Source organism: Miscanthus floridulus, chromosome 8 (assembly GCF_019320115.1).
Source record: "Miscanthus floridulus cultivar M001 chromosome 8, ASM1932011v1, whole genome shotgun sequence".
NCBI lineage: Eukaryota > Viridiplantae > Streptophyta > Magnoliopsida > Poales > Poaceae > Miscanthus > Miscanthus floridulus.
Window position 1 is genome coordinate 126,780,019 of NC_089587.1, and position 23,142 is coordinate 126,803,160.

Consider the following 23,142-nt stretch of genomic DNA (forward strand, 5'->3'; position numbering starts at 1 on the left):
TTTTTCATCATAATCCGTGAACATCTCCAAGTCTTGTTGAGTTTTCTTTGTATCCATCAAACCCTAGTCCACGCCATCTAATTTCCTACACTTGTCTTCACTGTTTCCATCAAATCATTGCTGTCGTGATCAATTTTGCGCGTATTGTTTTTGTTTTGTCCTCTAATTTGGAGTCCGTTCTTAAAACTGGTCTAGTTTTCGCATACGAACTCGGATTTCAACGTTCCATATATCAAAATCGATCAGAAAAAAAATTCAGATCTGTCCATCCCCTGCTTGGCTGGGGTCGGAGATTTTTATTTTTGTCAAAAAGTGGTCACAAGATTCTCTTTTCGTGGTCACAAGGTTTTTATCGATTTCGAGCACGTCTTCTGGAAATTCCACAGGCCACATCTTTCACTTGTTTAAGCTCATATTTTCTGTGGTTACTTCTTTTGTGCTCCTAAGTGAAGAAAAATATCAAAAAAATAAAAAGAAAAAGTCAAAATTTCTCAAAAAACAACGACAGCCCAAAAAATAGAAAAAAGAGAGGGGCAAAAGTGGAACAATATCTAGAGGAGCACATAGAGAGCGCTATTTGAGCTGCGTTTGCGTGTGCTGATTTCTGCCTTGTTCCTAATCATATTCTTGCTGTTCACATCACTTGATACATCTGGTACTTGGAACGTGAGTAGGCCAGCAACTAAGACAAGTACTTGAATACTTATTCAGCTTTGCTATTCAGTTGCGAATTTTGCTATTCCTTGCTACTATATTGTGCCTGTCCAAGCTCCACTTTCTTCTAACCAAGTATAGGTTCATCTTGCAACTGTTACACTCAAGCTACAATGGTATCACAGTCACCGACCGATTACACCGCCTGTTGCTTTGGTAAGAACACTTGTAAGACCGTGGTAAGACGTTTGAGAGTTGAGTGCCTTATTTTTCCTTGTCCACAACCTAAGTAGTTGGTAGGGATAATACTATTTGTGTTGTCTTTTCCTTTCTACTAACCATGTCAGGAAAAGCTAGAGGCAGCGGCCAAGGAAACGAGGACGCACCTACAGATTTCAATGATTGTGTTTCTAAGAATGTGCTTCGTGCCGTTCTTGATGACAAGTTCAATGAGATCCTTCAACAAATCACCAATTTGGCCAAGAGGATTGAAGATGTTGAACAACGACATCCTGAACCACGTCCTGAAGATGATGATGATGATCTCTCTAAGGAGGATGATGGCGACGCGGAGGCTGAAGCCGAAGCCCAACGACGTGCTGAGGATGCACGTAACTGTAATCGGTTGAACTTTAACCGACGCGGTATGGGAGGTAACAACCAAGGTAATAATGATCATTTCTCTAAAACCAAGTTTAAGATACCTCCTTTTTCTGGTTCTGCTGATCCTGAAGCATATTTAGATTGGAAGATGGCTGTAGATCAAAAATTTAGCTCCCATCAAGTACCCTAAAGAATATAGAGTTAGACTTGCTACTAGTGAGTTTACTAGTTTTGCTCTTTTCTGGTGGAATGATATTTACAATAATGCTAATGCTCAAATACCTTAAACCTGGACTGTACTTAAACGATGAATGAAATCGAGATTTGTTCCTCCATACTATCAGCGTGATCTGCGATTAAAACTGCAACGTTTAAATCAAGGTAGTAAAACTGTTGAGAAATATTACCATGAGCTTTTAATTGGTCTAGCATGCAGTAACATACAAGAGGATGATATGGATAAGTGTTCTAGATTTTTGAAGGTTTGCGTCGTGAAATACATGATGTTCTTGACTATAAAGAATAGACTAGATTTTCCCAATTGTATCATTATGCTATTAAAGCTGAAAGGGAAGTACAGGGACGACAACCTAGGCGATCAACGACTCCATCCGCGACTCTATCCATTCCTTCACATTCAACCGAGGTGAGTAAATTTTCTAATGTGCAGACACCACCAGCGCCTGTAAAGAAGAGTTCTCCTATCACACCTCCTTCCAGTGGATCTGCTACACCTTCCTCTAGCAGCTCTTCTAAAGTTGTGTGCCACTGCTACAAGGGCATGGGACATATTGCTAAAGAATGCCCCAGCAAACGCGCATATATTGCTACTGATGATGGTGGGTATGCTAGTGCTAGTGATGAAAGAATGAATTTGCACTTGTAACTGATCTTTATGCAGATAAATTTGCGGATAGTGCTGACGATCCTAATGAGGTAATTGATAGTGTGGCATGCACTGCAGACTACAAATCAATCCTTGTTTAGCATGTTTTAAGTACACAAGTTGAGCCAGTAGCAAGCTACAACGCCATAATTTGTTTCAAATATTCCTCATTGTCAATAATTTCCATGTTCATGCTATAATTGATGGAGGGAGCAGCAATAACTTGGTAAGTTTTGAGCTTGTCAAGACTCTTGATTTATCTACACGTGCTCTTCCACATTCATACCATGTTCAGTGGTTCAACAATAGTGATAAGGCAAAGGTAACACAATCTGCTCGTGTGTATTTTTCTATCGGGTCATACCATGATTATGCTGATTTTGATGTCGTGTCTATTCAAGCTTATTCACTTTTGTTAGGCCGCCCTTAGCAATATGATAATAATGCTCTACATCATGGTAGGCAAATATAGATATACTTTTATATTTAAGGGAAAGACCATTGCTTTACTTCCTTTAACTCCTGCTGAAATTATGCAATATGAAAAGGAACTTGCTGAAAAGAAAAAGAAAGGCCATGATAAAGACTTTAGCAAACCAACAAATGAACCATCAAGTAACATGAAAGAAGTTTTATTTGCTCTTAAATATGTTCTTGCTGATCATGATGAACCTTGTTATGCTTTAACTTGTACATCGCCTATATGTCCACTTGGTCCTGCTTCTAGTGCTATGCCCCTTGTTGGTACTAACCTTTTGTAGGAGGAGGATGAATTCCCAGCAGAGAAGCCACCATGGCAGCCGCCTTTGCGAAGGATTGGGTGCCAAGATGAATGCCTTTTTCTAGAGCCATCGTTGTTGTTATCCAATGGAGGAGACGATCTACTTCAGTTGAGGACGACTTCAATTCAAGAAAGGGAGGATGATGAGGACATCACTTCTTCATCACATACAAGCCAAGGAGAGGAGGAGGACCAGCATGGGTGTCCAATTCATCTTTCTCATGGTGGAGGCCCAGTCCAACTGAAGTTCGAGCCCATCTCCGGCTCCAGGACCAGTTTGTATTAAACTGGTCACCCAGGACGCATCCGGACTCCGTTTTCGATGATCCATATATGGTTGGAAAGATAATTTGATAAGAAAGCCAATCCAAGTGGTTTCACGTCAAAAGACCTTCGGAATCAATGGAAATCATCGAAACAAGTCAGCGTCCAGAATCTATCAAGGTGCTGCGACACCGTCTTTTGGTCCGTTGGACCGTGTATCGTGTTTGGGGCCATTAGGGGGCGCGTCCAGGGGGGTGACGTCCAAGACTCTATAAATATCAGCCGTCGCTCTCCTTAGGGTTTAGATTTTGTTTAGTTCTTGATTTCCTCGTGAAACAGATGTCGTTTTGCTGCAACTGTCGCCGCCAAGGCCGCTTGCTGTGAACCAGGGCCCCAGTTCTTGATCTTGTTCGCCTGTGGCGATTAGTCCTTTCGAATAAAGACTTAAACTCTTTCTCGTTATTATAAGCCTCATATTTATTTGTAATTTTAGATTACGTTCATCTCGTTCTTGCTTGTGTTCTCGATTCGCTTGCAGGGAAGCCTTCTCGGCGAGGTCAATCGCGTTCCCGTGGTTGATAACCAACGGAGCAGTGGTGTAATGGTTGTGGGGGTCCGAATCAGTCTTGGTTCGAAGCCTAGATCGTGAACGTCGAGTCTCCACCAATCGACGCTATCATACCTATCGGAAGATCGGGCCTAGTCTACATCACAAACAGTAGCGCAAAAGGGCTATTACATGCTATCAGTAATTCCACTATATCTCTTATATTGTATTTCCTATAAATTGTATTAGAAGGATATATTAAAATCTATTTATGATATGTTGTTGTAGCAGATTTATTTAAAATAGACTTGCTAGTGCCTAGACGTCCGATCTGAGACGCTAGCGTTGGACGGTACCCACTCAGCAAGCGAGCGAGCACCCCAGCAGCAGGCCTAGACGTCAACCGCACCGCCAGCCGCTTTCCACGTGTATCCCATGTGCAATACACGATTTACTTTTTAAACATCCATATGCAACAGTTGCAACATACAAAAGAAGACAGATGAAACACTTGAAACATGCATCTGAAACACTTACAAAAACACCTGAAAACCCTTGAAAACCACTGCAAACATATGCAACATCCAGATGAAACACTTGCAACGGACGTATAAAACATCTGAAACACTTGAAACATATGCTTGCAACATGCATGTATATGCAACATCCAGATCTACTTTTGCAACATTCATATGAAAACACTTGCAACATACGTCTGATACAGATGAAATATTTGGAATATACACTTGAAACATACATGCATAGCCATTACAACATGTGCAACATCCTGATCTACTTTTGCAACATCGATACGAAACAATTGCAACATACCTCTGAAACACCTGAAACATATGTTTACAACATGCGCTTTCAACACAACTACATCTCCTTGCTGCTTGGGAATGGAGGCTCATCGATGTGTGGAGTTCACCAGTGTAGAGCTCACCGATGGCGCGGAGCTCGACGCTCTGGTGGAGAAGGCCACGACAGGTCTGGTGGAGAAGGTCGTCCACACGCTGAAGAAGACTGTGGTGGAGATGGAGGAAGGCGGGCGGCCACGGTGGGCCGAGGCGCGATGGAAATGGAGGAAGGCGGGCGGCCGCACTCGGGCACGGTGGAGATGTCAGCCGACGGGCACTCAGGATGTCGTGGAGAATGCCGAGGCGGCGTGGCGGAGTGTGGTCATGGCGCTGCAGAACGGAACCGTCCGAGTGTTGGAAGCCTTTTGGAGAACGGAAGCCTCCGAGTGTTGAGACGATATGACTGTTGGACCGTTAGGCTAGTGTCACGGCTTGCGAACAGGAGCGTCTGGACGATCGTACGCCCCACAACATTTCCGTTATTTGAAACTTCTCTTTTATATTTTTGGGATATATAAGAGAGAGTGTTATCTTTTATATTTGGACGAAAGGAAGTTATCTTTAGGAGATTCTTTTTAGAAAAAAAAAATGTACAGAAGATGAGATAGGGCATCTGATATGCAGTAGCAGTAGCATCTATTATTATGACGTGTGCTGTGCTACAGGAGACTGAAGACCCAATCCAATGCTTCAGGGTTCTGGCTGAAGGCAGACCACACCACTCATCCTGGCCACACGCGGTCGGCACACGGTCCATGACTCCATGTGGACGGATGAGAGAAGCAGAGTAAGCAACGGGCCAGAGCCGAGCCCGCCATGTTGCCACCGCTGCTGCCCCTCTTCTCCCCGTCCCCAAAGGCCCCGCCTCCGCCGCCATGGCTCCACGGGTCCTCCACCCAAAGCCGCGACTCCGCACCCCCGGTGCCTCCACCCCCCGCGGAGGCAACTCCTCCCAAGCCCCGCACCGACAGCCCCAAACCGGCACCGGCAAGGAAAAACACCAAAACAACAGCCAAGCCCCTCACTGCCGGAGTCCCCGGGGGCCGCACCCACCGAGCGGTCCTCGGCATCATCCGGCGCGTCCGCTCCCTCGAGGTCTCCGATGCTCCGAGCCCGAGTTCCGTCCACGCCAGCAATGCCGGTGCCACCGCCGCCGCGTTCCACCTTCCAATCGAGCCGTCCCCGCCGCGGGAACCAGGCCAAGAAGTGGTGGAGAAGGCGAAGCCGCGGGCGGTTCCGTGGGCGGCTGCTAGGGACGAGGACCTCAAGGTCGCCCTGCGGCGGGAGAAGAAGCCGCGGGAGCCAACGCGCGCCGAGACCGAGCTGGAGACCGACGAGCTGGACCGCCTGCGGCGGTTGGCGCGAGGGATGGGCAGGTGGGCGCGGGCCAAGAAGGCCGGGATCACCGACGAGGTGGTCGAGGAGATGCGAAGGGAATGGGCCAGTGGCGAGGAGCTCGCCGCCGTGCGCATCGTCGAGCCACTCCGCCGGTCCATGGACCGCGCCAGGGAGATTCTTGAGGTGAGTGAGACCACGAGGCTATTCTCGCTCAATGTATTTTGTTCCTTGGGGTCTGATCCGCTGAGAACTGTATGCTCTCGGCATGATGATTTTGACCTTAGCACTTAGAGATTTGAATTTGAGCTTCAATTAAACCGTCGTAGCTAGTAAGTTGCAGTTTTGATGCAATCTTTCAGAGTTTTTCTTTGGCAAATTGATTTTGATGCAAATGAACATTGGCAGTGCAAGAGTGTAATCATGGTCATTCTTACCAGTTGCCACCATCTAAAACTTCAGACTGCCAAATGCAGATTTAGTTGGGAGTACTGTAGTAATAAGGAAATGGTGGGTGGAGGGTGTGTACAACTGATGCAAAGGAGAATATGGACCTCAAAATGGTGCTAACTAATGTAGTGTCACAGTGTATTGTGAGTTTGACATTGTGTTGTAGTGCAATTGACAGTCATTATGCCAATACTTGCAGAGAAAGATTGTTTTATACCAACTGTATTGTTCTTAGTGTAACTGCGGTGGTTACAAAATAAAAGATTATTGTTTTCATTCTAAGCATATTTGTTTTTACCTTTGTTAGTTGTATGATTACTCAATTAATAATGTTGAATTCAAAAACTTACAAATTTCTTTGATGGATTATAATTTTGTTCTCAGATAAAAACAGGAGGCTTAGTTGTCTGGACAAAAGGAGACATACATTTTGTGTACAGAGGAAGCAAATATCAGCAAACTGCAAAGCATAGCCACACTTTTCTAACTAATAATGTTCATAAAGGCTCTCTAGTAAAACATAATGTTCCTACAACCCTACTTAAAATTGGGAACAAAGGTCCAGCGTTAACAAACGGTTATGGTGAAGCAGATGATGCTTTTCAAGAAAATGATCAAGGCATTTGTGGCCAGAAGGATGAAGGACCTGTCAAGGGAACACTATATGAGAGAGAGGTCAATAGACTATTGGACACTTTGGGCCCTCGTTTTGTTGATTGGTGGTGGGACACACCATTGCCTGTGGATGCTGATCTCCTCCCAGAGTTTGTTCCAGGCTTTCAGACTCCATTTAGGCAGTGCCCTCCTGGTGTGAGACCAACACTAGCTGATGAGGAGCTGACATACTTGCGCAAGCTTGCACGCCCTTTGCCAACACATTTTGCCCTTGGTGAGTATGCATTTAGTTACCAGATGCACTTTTTGTTAAGTATACAAGTAAATTGTTACTTGTGTTGTGATTTTGTACGCACATTGAGTGGTAAGCATTTATGTTGTCCAATGTTTTTACGGCGTCGCTTTGGCGTCGCCTAATCGGCAAGGCGCTACAGGCGGGACGCCTTGGCAGACGACTCGCCTCAGATTGGTATGGCGTCCGCCTTGCTGCCATGGCGTCCGGAAGTCATCGATTTGGCGTCCGATTCGTCGAAATCGAGCAAGACGGGCGCCATACGGGGATGGCCACGGTAGGAAAACGCCGGCGCGGGAGAAAGGACGGGGAAAGCATCGCGCGTGCGGGAAAGCATCGCGCGCGCGGGGAGAGAGGAGTGCAGGAGAAATAAGAGAGCAGAGAGAGGAGCGCTCGCAGGGAAGAACCTGCTCGCCCACCCGAACGCGTTCACCCGCGCCGCCGGTAGAAGCTGCTGCCGCCGAGGCTCCGCCTCCCCCTCCCCTGTTCCCCATCCGCGCGAGGAGCAGCCGCCGGCGGGCTGCTGTGTCCCCGTCGCCTCTTCTAGTCCTCCATTGAGCAGGACGCCTGGTGCGCGCCGGGCGTCGCGAGGATCCGGCGGAGCGCCGCGGCCGGGGACTCCCCCGAGTGGATGCCGCGGGAGGACTCCTCCACGGCGAAGTAGGGGTAGCGCGCGGCCATCCCGGTGGTGGTGGCGGAGGAAGCGGAAGCGCGGCGAGCGGAGGGCGGAGGCTGGAGAGGAATGGGATCGGAAAGGGGAGTGTGTGGTGTGTTGTGGTGGTGTGAGTGTGACTGACTTGGCGTCTACTGCACTTGAGGGCTGCTGCGTCAACCTGGAAGTCAGTCGGGGGTGGGTCACGTCTATTCCGTGAGATTGTGACTCGCAAAGTTGCTTGGCTTTTTCGATTGGACAACACCAAGGTATGACATGCTTCCAGTTCTCTACCACTGTTGGATGGCCGTAAGGCGTCGCCTCGCCTCGCTTTACCGCCTTAAAAACATTGATGTTGTCTATATCCTTTTTGTCTTATACATACATCACAGTCTATGTGTTTTTTTTTAACGGAAAATACAGCAGGGGAGACCCCCACTGTAAGTTTTATTAAACAAAAGGAAACAAGAACAACACTGTACAAAGGTCAAATGAACAGCAAAAGAACAACAGAGAAGCCAGCCCGAGGTGGGCTGCAGGACTAATCTAGGGCAGCTATACAAGAAAGAAAGACAGGGCACTTCTCATCACTGAATCTATGGGCCTGCAGTCTATGTGTTCAATACGTGTCATCCACTTCTGTTTATATGATTACCATCTTAGGGTTATGTCACGTTAATTTTACAATATGAACAAGACAATCATAATTTTGTGTGTCTTTGGCAGGTAGGAATACAAGATTGCAGGGTTTGGCTGCTGCTATACTGAAGCTTTGGGAGAAAAGCCTTATAGCAAAAATTGCAGTGAAAGTAGGTATCCAAAATACGAACAATGAACAAATGGCATGGAACCTTAAGGCAAGTATTATTCCTGATGAAATACCTTCTGATGTTTATGTTATTGAACTGCATTGTAGTCAATTCCTTTGACTAGCAAAACATAAAATGTTGTCAGTCACCTCCTTGGTAATTACGATGCTTGGTTTATCTTGCATTACTACATTTTAAAGTGATTTGCTACTTCCTGTTTTTGTTTTATCATAGGCTAAACTAGTGACCTAGAGTATGGTAATGAATTGGACTAAACATGAATCCTTAGTTTCGTACTGCAAGTTTACATGGTTCTTAATCAGATATCCATGCCTTTCTGTTGATATTGGTCCTTTATTTGTATTTTCTTGTGTAACACTGGAGCTCCTCAGTGCAGCATCTTACAGGAGGCACTGTGATATTGAGAAACAAGGATTTTATTATTCTATATAGAGGCAAGGATTTTCTTCCTGGTGGAGTTGCTCAAACTGTTATTCAACGAGAAGCTCAGGTACATGATGAACAGGTGAAGGAAGAGGAAGCTCGACTGAAAGCAGTTGACTCACTTCAGATGGTTGATGAATTATCATCTGAAGAAAGTTCTGTAGGAACTTTCAGGGAGTATCAGGATTTCCATGCTGACTTTGTGCATGAAAATACTGAAAACTCTAACACCATGATTGAACTAGAGGCCGAGAAGTATAGATTGGAAAAGGAACTGAAAGACCATGAATGGAAGCTTTGCATTGTATGTGTTCATGTGAAGCATCTCATGCTCTGATTTGAAGTCATTGACTTGTAATGTTATTGGTTGCAGTCTAACACAATTATTTTTTGCAGCTCAACACGAAGATCGAAAGATCTAACCAGGCACTGGCAAAGCTTCACAATTCTTGGAGCCCTTCAGAGCAGTCTGCTGATAGAGAACTCTTGACAGAAGAGGAAAAGATAATGTTCCGCCGGATTGGCCGCAAAATGGATGGGCTTGTTCTCCTAGGTACAGCTATCTATATGTGCTCTTACTACTGTACCACTGACCTACAATATACATTTTATCTTCCTCTGATCACTGAATCTTAGGGGCTCATGTTGGGTTTCAACTCTAGCCTACCCCAACTTGCTTGGGACTAAAAGGCTTTGTTGTTGTTGTTGTCTGATCACTGAATCTGCATACCATTTGTTTCCCCATACAGGAAGGCGTGGTATCTTTGATGGTGTAATTGAAGAGATTCATCAGCACTGGAAACATAAAGAGGTTGTGAAAGTAATTACAAAGCAGAATCAAGTCCGACAGATCATGTACACAGCGAATCTACTTGAGGTTGAGACAGGTGGAATATTAATATCAGTAGAAAAGCTCACAACCAGCCATGCCATAATATTTTACCGTGGAAAAAACTATCGCCGCCCAGCAAAATCATCATTTAGTAATCTGCTAACGAAACGAGAAGCACTCCGAAGATCAATTGAGGTCCAACGACGAGGGGTAAGAATCAGCATATAACATTCATCCACTAAAACTTCCATTTTGTTCTCTTGCTGGCAATCTCATGCCCTTCAATCGAATATATGCAGTCAATGAAATACTTTGTTCGGGAGAGACAGAAGTCCATTTTAGAATTGAAAAGAAGACTGGTCAGTAATATGCACTCTTGGTACACTTCTGTAGCTAGAATTTTTTGTCCTGATGTTATTTTATTTTAATGCTACAGAGATATGTGACAAGGCAAATCAAGTATCGAACCCCATGATTATGAAGAGGTTGGATAGTATGGTTAGTAAATGATATGTGCAAATTGTAATAATGATTGCATCCAGATTTTTTTTTTCTTAATATGGGATAGCCCTGTAAACTGTGAATCCCAAAATGAACAATTCTAAAGCGTACAGCTTATATAATAGTCTGTTGTACATATGTGCCACTTTACTCACATTTCATGAAAGTAAGTGAAATTTCTTCTGCCTTGCAAAATTTCGTCATTACCTGATAACTATTCAGATGGTGGCAGAACAAGCATGGCCCGCTTCTTCACTTTTTGTTTGAGAGCAGTCAACCATTTCCCTGCATGGTTTGCTCTCTGTTGCGCGCTAGACAGAGGAGGCTGATTAGCCCAGAAAGCGCCCTTGACGGTGGGAAACGGAGAAGGCACACAGCTTAATTATGCAACTTTATAGACAACAATTAGGTGTTTGTACAGAACAATATAGCCATAACAAGCTTAAATTCGCCTCAACAAATCCAGCATTTGTCACCAAGCTGAACATTATGCCAGGACAGCAGAAACAAGTGCAGAGAGCACAGAAACAGGTCCTCGTCAAGGTTGCTTGTCACGGTTGCTTAGAAGGGAAGGGAAGGTGGGGAGCGTCTCCGCTTTGGCCTTGAGCTCCGGCTTGGGCCTCTGCGGCGCGTTCCTGGGGTTGGTGAACCAGGTGGTGTAGAGGAACTGCTTGTGCGGGCCGTCGTGGTCGCAGATGAGCCTTAGCTTCTGGCGCTCCCTCATCCACCTCAGCATGATCTTCATCTGCCTCTTACTTGTCAGACCTCGAAGCCCGACATCCTGAGGATGAAAGCAAAGATCAATCTCAGCTGATTGTTAGAGGAACCCATGCACTTAAAGAAAGGATGCACTGCCGGAGTCCAGTCCGAACGAGAGGTCTTTGGAGAAGCATTCCGTCGAACAGTTTCTATTCATTCATGGATGTGACCGTGGTGCGCAAGGGGCAGCAGGGGTGGATGCTCTTGTACCTTGACGTGGTCCCAGACGTCGGAGATGGTGAGCGGGCCGTGCTCCCGGACGACGTCGAAGATGGCGCGCGTGATGGACTGCGCCTGCTCCGGCGGCGCCGTCAGTTCGATCGGCGCCATCTTGGGCTTCCCCTTCTTGGCCGCCCACCGCGCTGCCGTCGCGAACATCGCCGGACGGTCTCGCTGCGCACGTGGCCCTCCTGAATCCTGATCTCACCAGCGCCCGCACGCACTTCTCACTGAGATGAGCAGCCCAACGGCACGCACTTCTCCGTATCCGCCTGTCTCTGATGCTGAGGCTGTGTTTAGTTGATGAAATTTTATGGACTAATTAGTCTTAAAATGTTATCTCGTGATTTTTAATTAAACTGTGTAATTAGTTTTTTTTTCGTCTACATTTAATGCTTCATGCACGTATCGTAAGATTCGATACGATGGCTGTTGTAGCATTTTTTAGGAAACTTTTTGAACTAAACATGGCCTGAATTGGGTTGACCTCGGGAAAAAAAAGGCTGGGACTCATCAAAGCTTTTTTTTTCTTTATAGCTGAAGATGCTCTCAGACTCATCATCAAAACCAAGTCATCATCAGATATGGATCAAGCCGGATCTGAATATTTTCCTAGATATTAAGTAAAGGCACTAACTACATATATCACATGTTTTAAATTCTCCAAGATACTTTAAAATGCCAAAAAAAGTACAATTTCTCTCATATTAAGAGCAAGAGCGTGTATTTAAACTTTTTGTCAAATGGCTCAAACTATTCTCAATGTCTTCTTTTTGCAAAATGATAATTGCATTAAGTGATCATTTGTATTTTATCAATTCACTTCGAGTTTATCTAAATATTTTCATGAAGTTAAATTTGAACTTAGTTAACGCATACTTCTGTGTGCTTTCGAAATAATAACCAATTACACTTCGCTTATCCGTTTTGGACTGAAATTTAGCTTGAGCTTACCGTCAACTTCTAATGGACATCCGATAGAACTATCCAAATACAATATCCGAACTAGCTATCCGGATTATCCGACTTTGACTTTTTTTTCTTTTTGAGAAACAGACTTTGACATTGCCGATTAGTACAGATATAATGCCCATCTTATATTAATCCGATATTTGAAACAACTATCTGAATATGTATTCGATATCTGAAAAATATATCCTAAAATGTATCCGATTCTCTTGGGTATACTTGGCCATGCAGCCCGAGGCACGACAGCACGGCACGAAGCCCGCTTTTTTAGCCCGACACGAGCACGGCACGACCCGGTGACATGCGGGCCCGGGCTGGCCCGGCCCGAGGCAGCAGGGCGTGCCTGGGCCGCTGCTCGGGCCCGTGGGCTGGCACGGCACGGCCCCGCCTGAGTCGGTCGGCCCGGCAGCGGCCCGATGCAAGCCATGGCCTGCTAAAAGGCCCATCGGGCATCGCCCTAACCCTAACTCCCCCGTCCCCGCACCCACGCACACGCCCCTCCTCTCCCCCACACCATCACGCCCCTCCCCTCCTCTCCCCCACGCGGCCACGCGCCCACGCCCCTCCTCTCCTCCACGCCGTTGCGCCCCTCCCCTCCTCTCCCCCACGCCCCTCCTCTCCCCAAGGCCGTCGCGCGGCCGCACCCGCACCCCTCCTATCTTCTGGCGTTTCCCATCGAATCCGGTGTGGCCACCGGGGTGTGCCTGTCGGTCGTCGCCGTCGCAGTTGCCTCGCTGAGACCCGCGCCCGTCCTCGTCGAGCCCCGTGACGATAGAGTCCACGGCCGGATCTCGGGCGCGCGGTGGAGTCCACAGCCAGATCTCTGATGCGCAGTGGAATCCGCGGCCAGATCTCGGGTGCACGGTGGAATCAGCGGCCGGATCTCACCCGCCACCTCCGCTTATGCACCGGTGGAGGAGAAGATGGACGGTGCTGGCAAAAAAGTGGAGGGACGCCGGCGGCCGCTGGAGGAGGTGATGGAGCAACAACGACGTGGTGGGGCGACCGAAAGTCGCCTCGAGATGTCTATACTTGGCCATCGGGTGCCGCCATCGCCTCCCGCAGTCCCGCCTCGGCCGCCGCGGGAACGAGCGCGCTGGCCCCAAGCTCCGCCCCGACGCCAGATCCGGCCACGAGCTCTGCCCCGACGCCACGATCTCCGGCTGCTCGCTCACGCTTCCTCCCCTTTCCCCTCTCTCTGGCTGCTTGCAATTCGTCGTGGGCCCCGGGCTGGCCCAGCACGCTGAATGGGCCGTGCTTCTCAGGTCGGCCCGGCACGAAAAACAGCCCACAGGCCCGTGCTTGGACTGATGGCAAGGCATGAGGCCTGCAGCGGCACGACACGTGAGGCATGGCGTGCCGTGCCGGCCCGACATCCTCCGGGTCGTGCCGGCCCGATGGCCAAGTATACTCTTGGGTGAGTCAATCGGTCGGTCGAATCACTCAACAGATGAGTTTTGAATTTTGATGATGTCCTAGGCCCCGTTTAGATCCAAAAATTTTTAGATTTTGGCTACTGTAGCACTTTTATTTTTATTTGGCAATTAGTGTCTAATTATGGACTAATTAGGTTCGAAAGGTTCGTCTCGTGATTTCTCACCCAACTATGCAATTAGTTTTTTTTTCGTTTACATTTAGTACTCCATGCATATACCGCAAGATTCGATGTGACAGATACTATACAAAAAATTTTGGCTTTCGGGTGGCATCTAAACGGGGCCTTAATCCTGATGAAGGTGTACGAGCGTACAAAGCCTGGGAGTCTCGAGTCAAAAGTGACCGTCTGCGACTGGGAGGCGTACAAAGGTTGGCGGTCGGCATCAACATCGTAACTCGAGCCCACCGTTCGCGTGCCACTCTGCAGCTTGCTCGTCTGGTCCTGACCGGACCTCCACATTCAATGCTCCTGGGTCCTGGCCTCCGAACACCCGCACTCCATATTGATGGCTGAATCCTACTCCGAGCTCACCTGTTCGCCTGAACCTTTCAGCCAGCTTTTTACTCTATAGTATTTTTCTCACACGTTAAAATAGCTTCCGTCGGCTGATTAGGGCGCGCTTAATTTTTGGTTTTTTGACTACTGTTGTACTTTCGTTTGTATTTGGCAAAAATTATTCAATTATAGATTATTTAGGCTTAAAAGATTCGTCTCATCAATTACAGACAAACTGTGTAATTAGTTATTCTTTTTACCTACATTTAATGCTCCATGCATGTGCCGCAAAATTTAATGTGACGGAGAATCTTGAAAATTTTTGAATTTTGGGTGGTATCTAAACAGGGCCTTAATGACAGCAGAAACAGCCCCCGCACGGGCATGCATCTTGGCCGCTAGTAGTGCGGCTGCCGGCCGTCGCACAAGCTTGTGTCCACTGTCCAGCAACTCGCTGCTGCATCTGCCCATGGCTTCTGCAAGGTCCAAGGTAGAAGACGGCAAGACGACTAGACGAGCAATGTCCCAATGTAAACCTGCAACTGAAGAAGTATAGCCATTTTTTGGTCTCAGAATTGTAACTGAAGCTATAGATTGTTGTTTCTTGCAACCTGCAAGCTTTCATTGCATCGTATTCACAGGGGCATGCAGTCACCTACAGGGAGGCAAAGCCAACAAACAACAAAGAGGAAATCGGAGGAAGAAGAACAGAGCTACTGTGCGACGGAAAGAAGACGGCGCAAGAATCCAATTCCCCCAGCCGTTTCCACTCTATCTATTTATTCCTCGATGGCGCCGAGCTCGATCTTGCTGCCGCCGTCCCCCTCCGGGATGGCCACCAGCACCGGCCGCCAGCTCCGGCGCATCAGCAGGCTTCGCAGCCCGCCGGAGCCGAACCTCCGCCCCCCTCGCCACGCGCCGCCGCCGGCGCCGGGATCCGAGCTGGCACCGCCCGCCCTTCCGTCGTCTTCGTCGTCGTCGCCGCAGTCGCAGCTGCACCCACCTTTGCGGCGCCCGGCCTCCGGGGACGCGACGAACAGATCCCGCAGCGTGCGGCCCCCGGCCGGCCGGCCGCCGAAGAGCGGCTTCCTGTCGTCCTCCTGCCGCGCGGCCGCCAGCGTCTCTACCCCAGACTCGCCGCCGCCGCCGCGGCACAGGAAGCGGCGCAGGCGGCCGCGGCGCCTGGCGGTGGCAATGGCCCCGCCGGCGCCCCGGACCCCCCGGCGGCGCAGGCGGTACCCCGGGCTGGCGGCCCCCGCGTAGGCCGGCGCCGGGCTGCGCGACGGGCTCGGCGCCCCCGCCGCGCACCGCGTCGCCAGCAGCTTGAACCGCTGCGGCAGCGTCGCCATTGCGATTGCGGCCGCCTCCCTCCCTCACGCTCTCTCTCCTTCTGTGCGTCTCACTCACAGTGGTGTGTGCGCGATTTGGACGGGGCTTTGTTGGAGTCCGTGCGAGCGTTTGTCTTGGCGAGGGCCTCGTGATCCACGACGACGGGAGTGAACGGACGGCCGAGATGGGGCTTGATGCTGTTGGGTGGGGTGGGGTGGTGCTGGTGCCTGCGCTTTTGATCCGATGGGATGGGGATGGGAGGGTGAGGCAGGCAGGAATGATGGCTCAACCGTGAAGGACCAAAGGTGTGGTCTACTAAGGGTGGCATATAATTCTCCCCCTCCCCGTAGCTTGATGAGACTGTGGATACCCAAATTCAACTAAAATTAATCATCAATAGAGTATCTATACAAGAGACTTATTTTAGGTTGTCTGAGAGGCACAACTTAAATATGGGCATCCTCTCTCCTAGAAACCTATTTGCAGAAAGGATTCTCTTTTGGGTCTGATTATTGGAGAAGATGTCGAATAAGTATTCAACTTTGTGTCTATAGCGCTACCCAAAAGATGAATATATCTTGTATTCTGGGTGTCGTCGTTTGAGATAGCCTTATTGGATATAGAGTTTTGAAACCATTTTGAGAGCGCTTTATTGCTATGCTATTCCATTGTCCTTTTTTCAAGTGATTCCACACTTTTCATCCCAGTGTCCCAAAAATGTTGGCATCTAGTTTCCTAGGAGATGCTATGATTTTTTTGTTTATTTTTAGATGGTAAAATCAGGCCTTTTTTGCTTTATTTTTTTAGGCAGTAAAATTTGAATGTTGACTTCGATCAAACGACTCACCAGGTCATCTTTCTCACGCCAAGTGCTTGAGTACGTTTTGCATGTCTTCTTTCTATCCACATCTAGATCCCTCATCTTTCGACCCACTCCATCCTTGATGGCCTCTCGGTCAGTCGTTCAGTCTGTTCGGTTGGTTGGTTCGTATCGTTGCTGGTTCGTGAAGAAGTACTGCTGGCTGGTTTGTGTGAGAGAAAAATACTGTTCTGGCTGGAAATTTACGATCGTTTACGACAAGCCACAGCCAAACGAACAGGCTGTGTTGTGTCCTGCCCTGTTGCGACACTATCCTCTCCATGTTAACCTTGCACCGTTCTCTCCTTCTTTTGCCTTCCCACTCTGACACTATCCAACCGTCTTTTCGCATGTGGACAATGGCTAGCGCTTAGTTGCGGCCATACCGCCTCACAAACCCATGACTCCTGCGAGCCATAATGTCTTCATTGAGTCACCGGAGCGTGGAGAGAGTGTCGCCTCAAATTGATCTTGATTTTAAACATCTATATATAGGAGATGTGTAGTCTATAGTACTCCATTAGTTCCAAATGTTAAATCTCTAGCTTTTCGAAGTATATTGTTTTTTTTTATGCACATAGATATAGGCTATATATAAATATATAATAAAATCTATGTATTTAGAAAAGCCAGAATAATTTGGAAATGGAGAGAGAGAGAGTATTATTTAAATTTGTTGTGTAGACTCTTTAAGAGATGTAGGGTTGTGTGTTGCTTAACTCAATGTCCCATCTGAAGATTGAGGTGTGGTTGGCGATGCGTAATTAAGCCGTGGAATACATGTCGGTGGTTGCCATGCAAGAGGCCGTGCAATAGACCCAGCGTGCATGATTAATTAAAGCGTTCAACCTTACCAGAGTACTTGTTACTTGTTAGGACATCAGTTACTTTGTTCCGTAACTCTAGCTCGATCGTCTGTCACCTCCATTGCACTTGCGCGGACACCAATGTTTTGTTTTACACAAAGCCAAAGAAGAAGAAGGAAGAAGCAATAATGCTCGATTTTTGCTAAGGCAGGTGACTATGGACGACGTAGAGGCCTGATCCAAGACGAAACACACTGGGTTGGTGCAATGGAGATCTCGCTCGTTCTCAAACAAGGCCGGCCATCCCATTCCCATGATCCCATCCGGGGCAGTAGGCAGTAGCCGCTTGGCGCTAGCAAAAGAAACAAAGGGCGGAAAAGGACTCGTCGGCACGAGAGAAAGCGAGGCTGGTCGGCCGCATCCACTGGCAGTTTGAGCAGCGCAACGCGCATGAGCATGACGGCATCATGTGCCGCTGTTGCCTGCCTCCTCTTGCGTGATTGCGTTGCGTCGTCTCTTGTTGATTGTTGCGCGGTGTGCCCTGCCTTCACGTACGCCACAGCCCCCGCAGGGACTTAGATACCAAGAATTTTATAAAAATCAGTTCAATTTTACATGCTAGAGTGCGAGAGGTGTCGCGTGGCTCCCACGTGGTTGCCGGGTCGATTCGTCAGTCACTGAGTCGTCTTATCTCCCCGACTCCCCCGGCCTCCCGTGACCCCTCCCCGCCCCCGACGGATGGCCGGACGGAGACCGACACCGTCAAACCGACCTGCCGCCTTTCGTTCGCCAAATCAAAGGGCGGTGGCCTTGGGCCTTGGCTAGCAGGCGCGCGTCGTGCAACCGACCGACGTGCCATCGTCTTTTGGATCTCTCAATGTGATTGATGACTGGTCCCCCTCGAGCCGGATCAGCCAGACATGCCGTCCGATCGATGCGCACGCCGCGCGGAGGCTTTTGGATCCGAACCGGGATGGATTGGACTTCCCTTCGCGACTTCGTTACTTCTCGATCGGCTTTGTTAAGCGACGATACAGGTCTTCACTCTTCCGGCGGAATTCAAAGTTGGGTTTGTACGGGTCGAAGATCCGTGCTCTAAATTTCTGTACCATGCCATGCATTGCCGAAGGTTGATGCTGCTGTTTTAATATATCTTTCAACTGTGGCCTAAAATACTATTCCTTCTATTACAAATTGTAGGGGCCCATTTGAATCGCGGGAATTGTGTTTTGTTTTCTACGTTTTTCTTGTACTAGGTAAATGCCCGTGCGTGGCAACGGGAACACATAGTACCACGATAACATATATATGAGCGTGTGTTATAATATTATCTAAAATAGATACCGCAGTCATAATGTTCCAATCAATATTACATAAGTCTTCACGAAAGATAGATAGTTAAAATATAACTCTAAATTTGAATACAAAACTAAAACATCAACTTCAATTATCGCATTACTTCATGACTACGATACGCGAAAGATAAGCTTGCACTTCTTTAGGAATCAAGTGCTACGGAAAGATAATCATAACAAGTTTGTGTTTTCATAATACATGTTTTAGACAATTATCAACTTCAATTTAGTTATGAATGTTTTAGTTGTAGAGATTCTAATTCCACCTCAAAAATTTTAAATTAGGCACCGTAATTCACTAAATTTCATTTTGGTCTTAGACAATTATCAACCAATAGGAAGCTAACACATAATGTATTGCATTTTCTGTAATTGGGCAAAAAGTCATCGTACACCAGAAGCAAGAATGAACAAGACATAATTCATAGGATTATTACAGCCATAATTTCCCTGTAAAAAACAAACGCACACAAATGTTCTCATGCTCATGTCATGGGCTTCTCCAACAGCGCCGACACGTACCACTTCTCCTTCTCCTTTCCCCTGCCGGTGTTCCACCGCAGCTTCCTGAACCCGACACGATCAATCATCGGCCCGAACGTCGCGTTCAGCTACGTGACGGCATAGACGAAGTGGTCTAGTCAGAACAAGCCCACTGGCCTAAGCACCCTGTACACGTCGAACCGCGTGAACTCTAGCATCACGCTAGGGGCTATCCACCCGCCGCCGCCGAGGTCGTGCCCGGCGTGCACGATGTCCATCGTACCGTCGAACAGGGGCAGCCGGTGCGCGGCAGTGACGTGCAGCGGCACCAGGCCGTGCGACGCGACGAAGTTGCCGAACGGCGCGCCGGAGTTGATGGCCGCGGTGAGCACGGTGACCCGCGCACGCTCCAGCATCCGCGCCTCAAACGTGCCGGAGGGGGGGCCGCCGCCGAGGTCCAGGCCGATGCGTACCATGCCGTTGGGCCACGCACGGAGCATGGCGTCGATGGAGTAGGACAACGCGCCGTCGTCACGCGCCCATCTGTTGGCCTTATTCTTATTCCCCACCCGCGACGCAAGTCGAAGCATCCGTCGTCGTAGCCGTTGATGCCTCCTCCGCGGGCGGCGGCCGCGAGGCATAAGTAGTTCTTGCACGCGTATGCGTTCCACACGACGGTGGTGTCTGCGCGGCGTGGTCCAGAGGATCCGGGGCAGCGGCTGCGGGTACCCCTTGGGTGACCGTGGGCGACACCGGCGGCGCGGCAGCGGCTTGCAGCCGCTGAGCATGAGCCTATGCGCGAGCGGCTCGTTGGACAGGCACTCCCCGCACAGGCGCATAGTCCATGTAGTGTTCCAGGTCGTCCTGGACGCGGACGCATGCGTGGCCCAGCACTGGGAACACCTCCCCCGCCGTAGCCTCGGCCACCTTGCGATGCGGGCCAACGGCCAGCCTGAGCTCGCCGGCGGGCTCGCTCTTCCATCCGCAGTCAGGTGTCGTAGGGAGGTCCCGGGCGCCGTGGTCCTACATGACGCGAGCGTGGAGGTCCGCAAGGTCGGCGCGGCCGACGGCGAGCGCGGCCTGCGTGGCGTTGAGGTCCGCTTGGAGTGCCACGGAGCCGTCCTAGAGGTGGACGATGGTGGCGGCGGGTAGCTGTAGCGGCGGAGGAGGGAGGGTCCGGTGCCCGAGGAGACGACGGTGACGGAGACGGCGTTGGTGAGCAGGAACAGGAGCAGCATGGCTGCCGTGGTGCCGCTACAGCAGTTATGTGGATTGATTTTTGCCTTCCTAATTTCTTGCGGCTGTTATGGGGATTGAGCTGATCGCATGGAGCGAGTGCGTGTTGCCTTCCTGATCTGATCGCATGGAGCGGTTTTGGCGTCGCACGTGTGGACGGAATAGTTACGAATGTTTTAGTTGTATAGAGAAAAAAATGATTCCCATGAAATTGCTACTCCGTCCGTCCCAGAAAGAATGCAAATCTTACTTTTTAAGGTAAGTTTAGTGTATGTATCAAATTACGCATTTACCCCTACTCTATAATTCTAGAAACTAAAAAACAATGGTTACATTCTGGAATGTTTTCTTCTTGTGGATGAATAGAATATAATAATTTTTAGACATGTATTTGTATTTTTAATAGGTGGGTCCTATTAGAAAAAATTGATTTTAAATCTATATTTACATTCTTTTTTAGACAATATTTGAAACCTAAGATTACATTCTTTTTGGGACGGAGGAAGTATAAAGTTCCAGCATTCCAATGTGGCCTAAAGTAGTTTAACTTTGTTATAAATTAAAATTGTTTAATTTTAAACAAATTTACAGAAAAAATATCTTAACACCTACAATATCAAACAAATACATTATTGTCAAATTATACGCTATGGTGTCTAATGAATCCAGTTTGACATTATAAATCTTTATATATTTTTCTATATATTTAGTCAAACTTAGATAGGTTTAACTTGTTGGAATAAAATTAGAACAGCTTATCATTTGAAACGGACAGAATATCTTAGAGTAAAACCATAAGGATCTCGGATGAATCAACCGATCCACACAAATATGGCTGTCTGGGGCTGTAAACAATGTATATGTGTATTAGCTACCAGTACAGAAACAAGCTGAACTTCTGGTTGGAAAACCCCTTCAGTCTCGGTTTTTTAACCAGGAACACGAATCTGGGATTAAAGGGCCCCTTCTTTAGTCTCGGTTTCTCGTCTGTGACTGAAGATCCACCTTTAGTCTCGGTTGGTAATACCAACCGTGGCTAAAGAGGCCTTCCGGCCTGACCACGTGGGCCGACCCTTTAGTCCTGGTTGGTATTACCAACCAAGACTAAATATTTTCCTTTTTTGTTATAAATGTTATAATATGGTAGCTGTTGTTTGTTTTTTTTTTGTTATAATATGGTTGCTGTTTGGTTTATTATTATAAATGTTAGATAAAAAGTTGTGGTAGCTGTTTGGATTACAACCGCATGTTAGTCAAAATGCCCCGTATACATTCTCACTAGGAAATGTTTGAATAATCATCATAAGCACACGAGAAGTTTAATAATGTTTACTAAAATAGTAGCACTAGAGCAATATACTATTAGTTTCTAGCTTTTACAAAATAAATAGCCAGCCACTACAAAATCAACAGCCGACCTTCCATTCTTCACGATGAGACAGTCATTGCCTTCCGTTCTTCATGATCAGGTAGTCAAAATAACACATGCAAATGTTCAAAAGAAAGATAAAATTAGTAATATAATAAACTAAAATAGCTTAGAATACAAATATACCGTATGAGTTAATTTTGTCAACAACAAAAAAAATTCTAACATCACATGCCAAATCTGAAGATTTCCTATATATTAGTTAACAAAAAAAAATTGTCTATTCGATAGCAATCTTGCCTAGATTAAAGAAACGAAGTGAAAGGACCGTGACGCTTAAGAGGAAGGGTGAATTAGGCAACTTAAAATTATAACTCTAAACTATGGCCTCTTTTTCTAACCCTAGCAAAACATATGCAATAGATAAGCTATCTAGATGTGCAACTATAGTTTGCTAGTGTGTTGCTATCTCTACCGCAAACGTAGTAAAGTAATCAATGTAAATGCGAAAGCTAAAGTGCAAGGTAGAGATACGCAAACTCTCGTCGACGACTCCGGTATTTTTACCAAGGTATCGAGAAGTGCGTAAGCTTTCCCCTAGTCCTCGTTGGAGCCCCTCGCAAGGAATCCCTCGCAAGGGCCAAGCTCCCGGTCGGGTAACTCCGTGGATAGCCTTGGGCCTTCCCCACGCGCAAGTGGGTCTCCGATGTGCCTCTCGGCAAGCCTCTCCCGGATGCTCCCCGCCATCTTCACTATCAAGCTTCCGGCCGAAACGCCGCGGGCCTTGTTCCCTCCGGTACACGGTGGCGGCCACACCACAAACGAGGTTGGTGTGATCTCGCAAGACTTCAAGCCCCTCCAATGTACAACACTTGTGCTCGCAAGCACGGGATGGCAAGAGGTATGCAAACCTCACTAAACACTAGGCAAACACCTAGAGCAAGCGCATGAGCGGTGGTCTAATCAACCTAAGCATTTCGCAAAGCACTTATGCTAATCACCTAATAAAACACTAAGCACTATACATGTGGAGATCACTAAAATGGTGTATCAACACTCTTGGTATGTTTCCTCAGCTCCACACCCCTCAAATGGCCGGTTGAGGGTTGTATTTATAAACCCCACTGAGAAAGTAGCCGTTGGGGTCGAACTCCCGCAATTCTGCTACTGATCGGACGCGTCCGGTCGTCCTGACCGTTGTAGCCGCGAACTACAGATCGGACGCTGTCAGCGTCCGGTCACAGTTTCACGCGCCTGGAACCTCTCTGTAATTAATCGGACGCTGATGCCCTGCGTCCGG

The 23,142-nt window shown here is 47.8% G+C and overlaps 3 protein-coding genes and 1 pseudogene across 3 annotated transcripts; 1 reads left to right on the top strand and 3 right to left on the bottom strand.

Moving 5' to 3' along the window:
- Positions 1 to 5,333: 5,333 nt before the first annotated feature.
- On the top strand, positions 5,334 to 10,661 carry LOC136477267 (chloroplastic group IIA intron splicing facilitator CRS1, chloroplastic-like). Its single transcript, XM_066475388.1, has 8 exons — positions 5,334 to 6,116; positions 6,765 to 7,269; positions 8,666 to 8,796; positions 9,146 to 9,496; positions 9,589 to 9,745; positions 9,942 to 10,234; positions 10,324 to 10,383; positions 10,461 to 10,661. The coding sequence occupies exons 1-8, from the start codon at positions 5,412 to 5,414 to the stop codon at positions 10,497 to 10,499; spliced, it is 2,241 nt and encodes a 746-aa protein (XP_066331485.1). The 5' UTR covers positions 5,334 to 5,411; the 3' UTR covers positions 10,500 to 10,661.
- A 244-nt stretch (positions 10,662 to 10,905) lies between these two features.
- On the bottom strand, positions 10,906 to 11,776 carry LOC136473513 (uncharacterized). Its single transcript, XM_066471157.1, has 2 exons — positions 11,495 to 11,776; positions 10,906 to 11,306 (listed from the first exon to the last, which is right to left on the bottom strand). Exons 1-2 carry the CDS (start codon positions 11,660 to 11,662, stop codon positions 11,064 to 11,066), a joined length of 411 nt encoding a protein of 136 aa, XP_066327254.1. The 5' UTR covers positions 11,663 to 11,776; the 3' UTR covers positions 10,906 to 11,063.
- A 3,205-nt stretch (positions 11,777 to 14,981) lies between these two features.
- Positions 14,982 to 15,830, bottom strand: LOC136473514 (uncharacterized). Its single transcript, XM_066471158.1, has one exon. The coding sequence runs from the start codon at positions 15,752 to 15,754 to the stop codon at positions 15,185 to 15,187; it is 570 nt and encodes a 189-aa protein (XP_066327255.1). The 5' UTR covers positions 15,755 to 15,830; the 3' UTR covers positions 14,982 to 15,184.
- A 3,409-nt stretch (positions 15,831 to 19,239) lies between these two features.
- LOC136469878 (probable methyltransferase At1g29790) lies at positions 19,240 to 20,475 on the bottom strand (annotated as a pseudogene).
- Between the last annotated feature and the right edge of the window lie 2,667 nt (positions 20,476 to 23,142).